We start from the raw sequence: 3,160 nt of genomic DNA on the forward strand, positions 1-3,160 counted from the left end.
TCTGCGTTGTAAGAGTTAAACGGCAGAGACAGAGGCGGTCCAAACCTCTCGTTTGTAAAATCAAAACAGAGTAGAACATCTTCTATATTTGTTGTCTTTACTCCTCCCCCTACTTTTTTCTTTTGTGCTTGAAAATAAGTGTTCCCTTTGAAAGACACGCAGCGTTGATGAGACTGTATATCCCACTCGAGTTTGACATCAAGAATCCTCCATGAATTTGAGCTAAAGTCGTAGAGTTCGTACCAAAAAAACGCGGTTTCTGCTTGGATACAAATCGAAAATCCTCAAGATTTTGTGGTTACGGTTCTTGTCATATCCCAGAGCATACCTGTCTAGTCTGTTGTAACTTTCTCTGGGTTGAATCCACCTAGTTTGCCCTAAATAAGGGTTCCAGACAAACAGCCCTGTGTTGTCTTTTAACGACGCATAGAATTGAACCGTCGCAGTGAAAGACTTGGGATACCTCGATTTGATCGAGTCTACCACTTACTTGTTTAATAATAATAGATGGATCAATCACCAAGTTGTCGTCTTTTCGGATCCCTTGAAGATCGAATTCCATTGAGCAAACCCTTGCATCCATCATCATAAACCCCATATACTGCTTCCTTGCTGCTGTTGCTTTATTATATCCAAAGATCCGATTTTTCGATAAAAAGTTCCACTTTTTGCAAGTAGATCGTATTGCCCTCAGAGATGTCATCGGAACCTTTGAGAGTATCTCCTCTACCAAATCCTCTGGAAGATCTCCCATTGCCGTCATTCCTTTCTTGCTTCACCAATGAGTTTTCACCCTAATTCCATCTAGTACCAACGAAGAAACCTAATGTTCCTTGAGAGACTCGATCCCGATGAGTCCCAAAGTCCAAATCCAACCCCCTCTGTTCCTGAATGAATCTTCTGTTACGAATTTTGTACCTACGACGGCCTATACCTGGGCCTAAATGAACAAAAAAATATAGTAATAAAAACCCATTGGGCCAGTTTGGTGTTTACTAATTTAGTTAATTACAACTTGTAATTTACAAGTGTAGTAGAATGATGATAATAAAGAGAAATGGAGACGATGATAAAGAATTAAAGATACATTACATGTCAATTTGTCAATCTGTTACATTACATGTCAATTTGTTTTATTAATTAGTTCCCAGTATTATTAGTGTTATTAATCTAGTCTATCACAATTGTGGATGGATGGAGTGTGTGTTTACGTAATAAAGTTAGTTATTTAGAGATTTGGGATGAAGATAGTTACATGTCATTGTTGACGTAACCAATGAGACCCATACAAGTTAGTGATGTATGCTTATGTTGAAGATAAAGAGAACATGCAATTTATTAGTGTAGGGTCATTGTCTCTTCTCTTCATCACATTATGGAAAAAAAAAAGAAAAAAAAAATTGACATTTCGACCCAATGCAGATGATGATACTATCTCACATGGCCTTTCCATATCTTACCATTCACATGTCATTTATTTTTGTGATCCAAACTTGAGAGACAAAATCACTCAGACACGTAAAAAGATCTCAAACCCTAAATCTTATCTCCAAAAGGTAATAAAAATTGAATTTTAAGAAATAAATTAGCATAAAGATTTTTTTCTTCATGAGCATATATATGTATACATAGATTAGATCATCTCCGATGTATATCTTTATTTTTTTCTTTAAAATAGAGTAACTCAAAAATAGAACATTGTTTTTCTCCAATGTATTATTACTCTATTTTCAACTCTAAAATATAAGCGAGAATAGAGTTGCTCTATATATAGAGCATCCCTATCATTTTTTTATTTTAGAGTAAAATATAGAGTAGGGTTTAAGCAAATATTGGTGTATAATAGAGATTTGACTCTAAAATAAAGTGGGGTTGGACAATATGTGCAGGTACCACACCTGTATAAAGGTGTTATGATTGATGTGCGGACGTTGAGAGTATAATTGTAATGATGGTTGGATAAAATCCTACTACCTTTTTTCATGCTAATAGTTGTACACTTTGGACCTGCATGGGGGTAAATATGAAAAACGTAGTTGCAGTAACGAGAAGCTCGAAAATGGCATGTAGTGGACCAGGTCATTTTTCATTGTTTCTAGTTCTACAGTAGCTTTGCATGATTTATCTATACATATGGTCTCACATGTATATATATATATATACCGTGACGTGGATCAAAACATATCACATTGTGTTCAAATTTTCTTGTTTACAGTTGTATAAGTTTTGAGTTCTTCTACAAATTGATTATACAAGTACCTGGTACAGTAATTAATTACACTTACATTTGGTTATTTATTTAGTTTTATTCAAAATGATAATAAATGTATGTTACCGTTCTGGACAGATTTTTAATGTAATATTCCTCGAAATTGTAAAACGCATTAACTAAATTAGTACGCAACAATTAGAGCTGATTCTTTTGTTGAAAAAAAAATGATCATTTCTGTATTAAAAAAAATTAATACGCAACCTCGGAAAGAAAAAACACAGTAGGAGTATTAAAGAGGGAAGCGACAATTCATTGTATCCGTATTTCATTAATATAAAACACAAATAACAATCTTTTCAAAAATAAATTCAACTTGGTAGCTTTTATTAGCTCTTTTCTTGTAAACTCTGGCTTTTTAGAGTAGATATTTTCACTGTATTTATAGATGCAAATGGGATTAGTATTAACAAAAAATAGTCAATGTTATAATTCCTTCTGTCTAATTTTTCATTCAAATAAAACAATTAAAGTTATGTTTTATCATTTATTGATACATTTAATAGTTTTTTAATTGGTCAACACACTAATACAGTAGGGATAAAACTAAAATATTTATAAAAACAATCTGCATTGCAAATCAAGAATTACACTTATTATGAAAGAAAATTGAATCATAAAACAACACTTAAACGAAAATTGATAGTGTATATTTGAAAATGATTGGTAGAACTAAATAGTTGACTGATTATTATTTTTCTATGTTTCCCAAAAAAAGGCATAAACCATATTCATGTGTTCTTTGTGGCAAATGTTTTCAAATGGACAAAAAAAACACACTAAAAGAAAAAGATAAAACAAAATACAAGCGTTTAAAAAACCTCAAACGGTAAATCTACAATTCAGAAGCCTTATGTATCACGCAAAGCATGGTGCAACTGCGATTTTCAT

At 32.6% G+C, this 3,160-nt stretch overlaps 1 protein-coding gene across 1 annotated transcript in view; it reads right to left on the bottom strand.

Moving 5' to 3' along the window:
* Positions 1–907, bottom strand: part of LOC109130787 (F-box/kelch-repeat protein At3g13680-like) — a 2,333-nt gene extending 1,426 nt beyond the window's left edge. Inside the window, 3 exon segments of the mRNA XM_019240823.1 lie at positions 6–248; positions 250–417; positions 419–907. Coding sequence (XP_019096368.1) covers positions 6–248; positions 250–417; positions 419–763 — 756 coding nt within the window. The 5' untranslated portion in view covers positions 764–907.

This window comes from Camelina sativa, chromosome 19 (genome assembly GCF_000633955.1).
Source record: "Camelina sativa cultivar DH55 chromosome 19, Cs, whole genome shotgun sequence".
NCBI classification, from domain to species: Eukaryota; Viridiplantae; Streptophyta; class Magnoliopsida; order Brassicales; family Brassicaceae; genus Camelina; species Camelina sativa.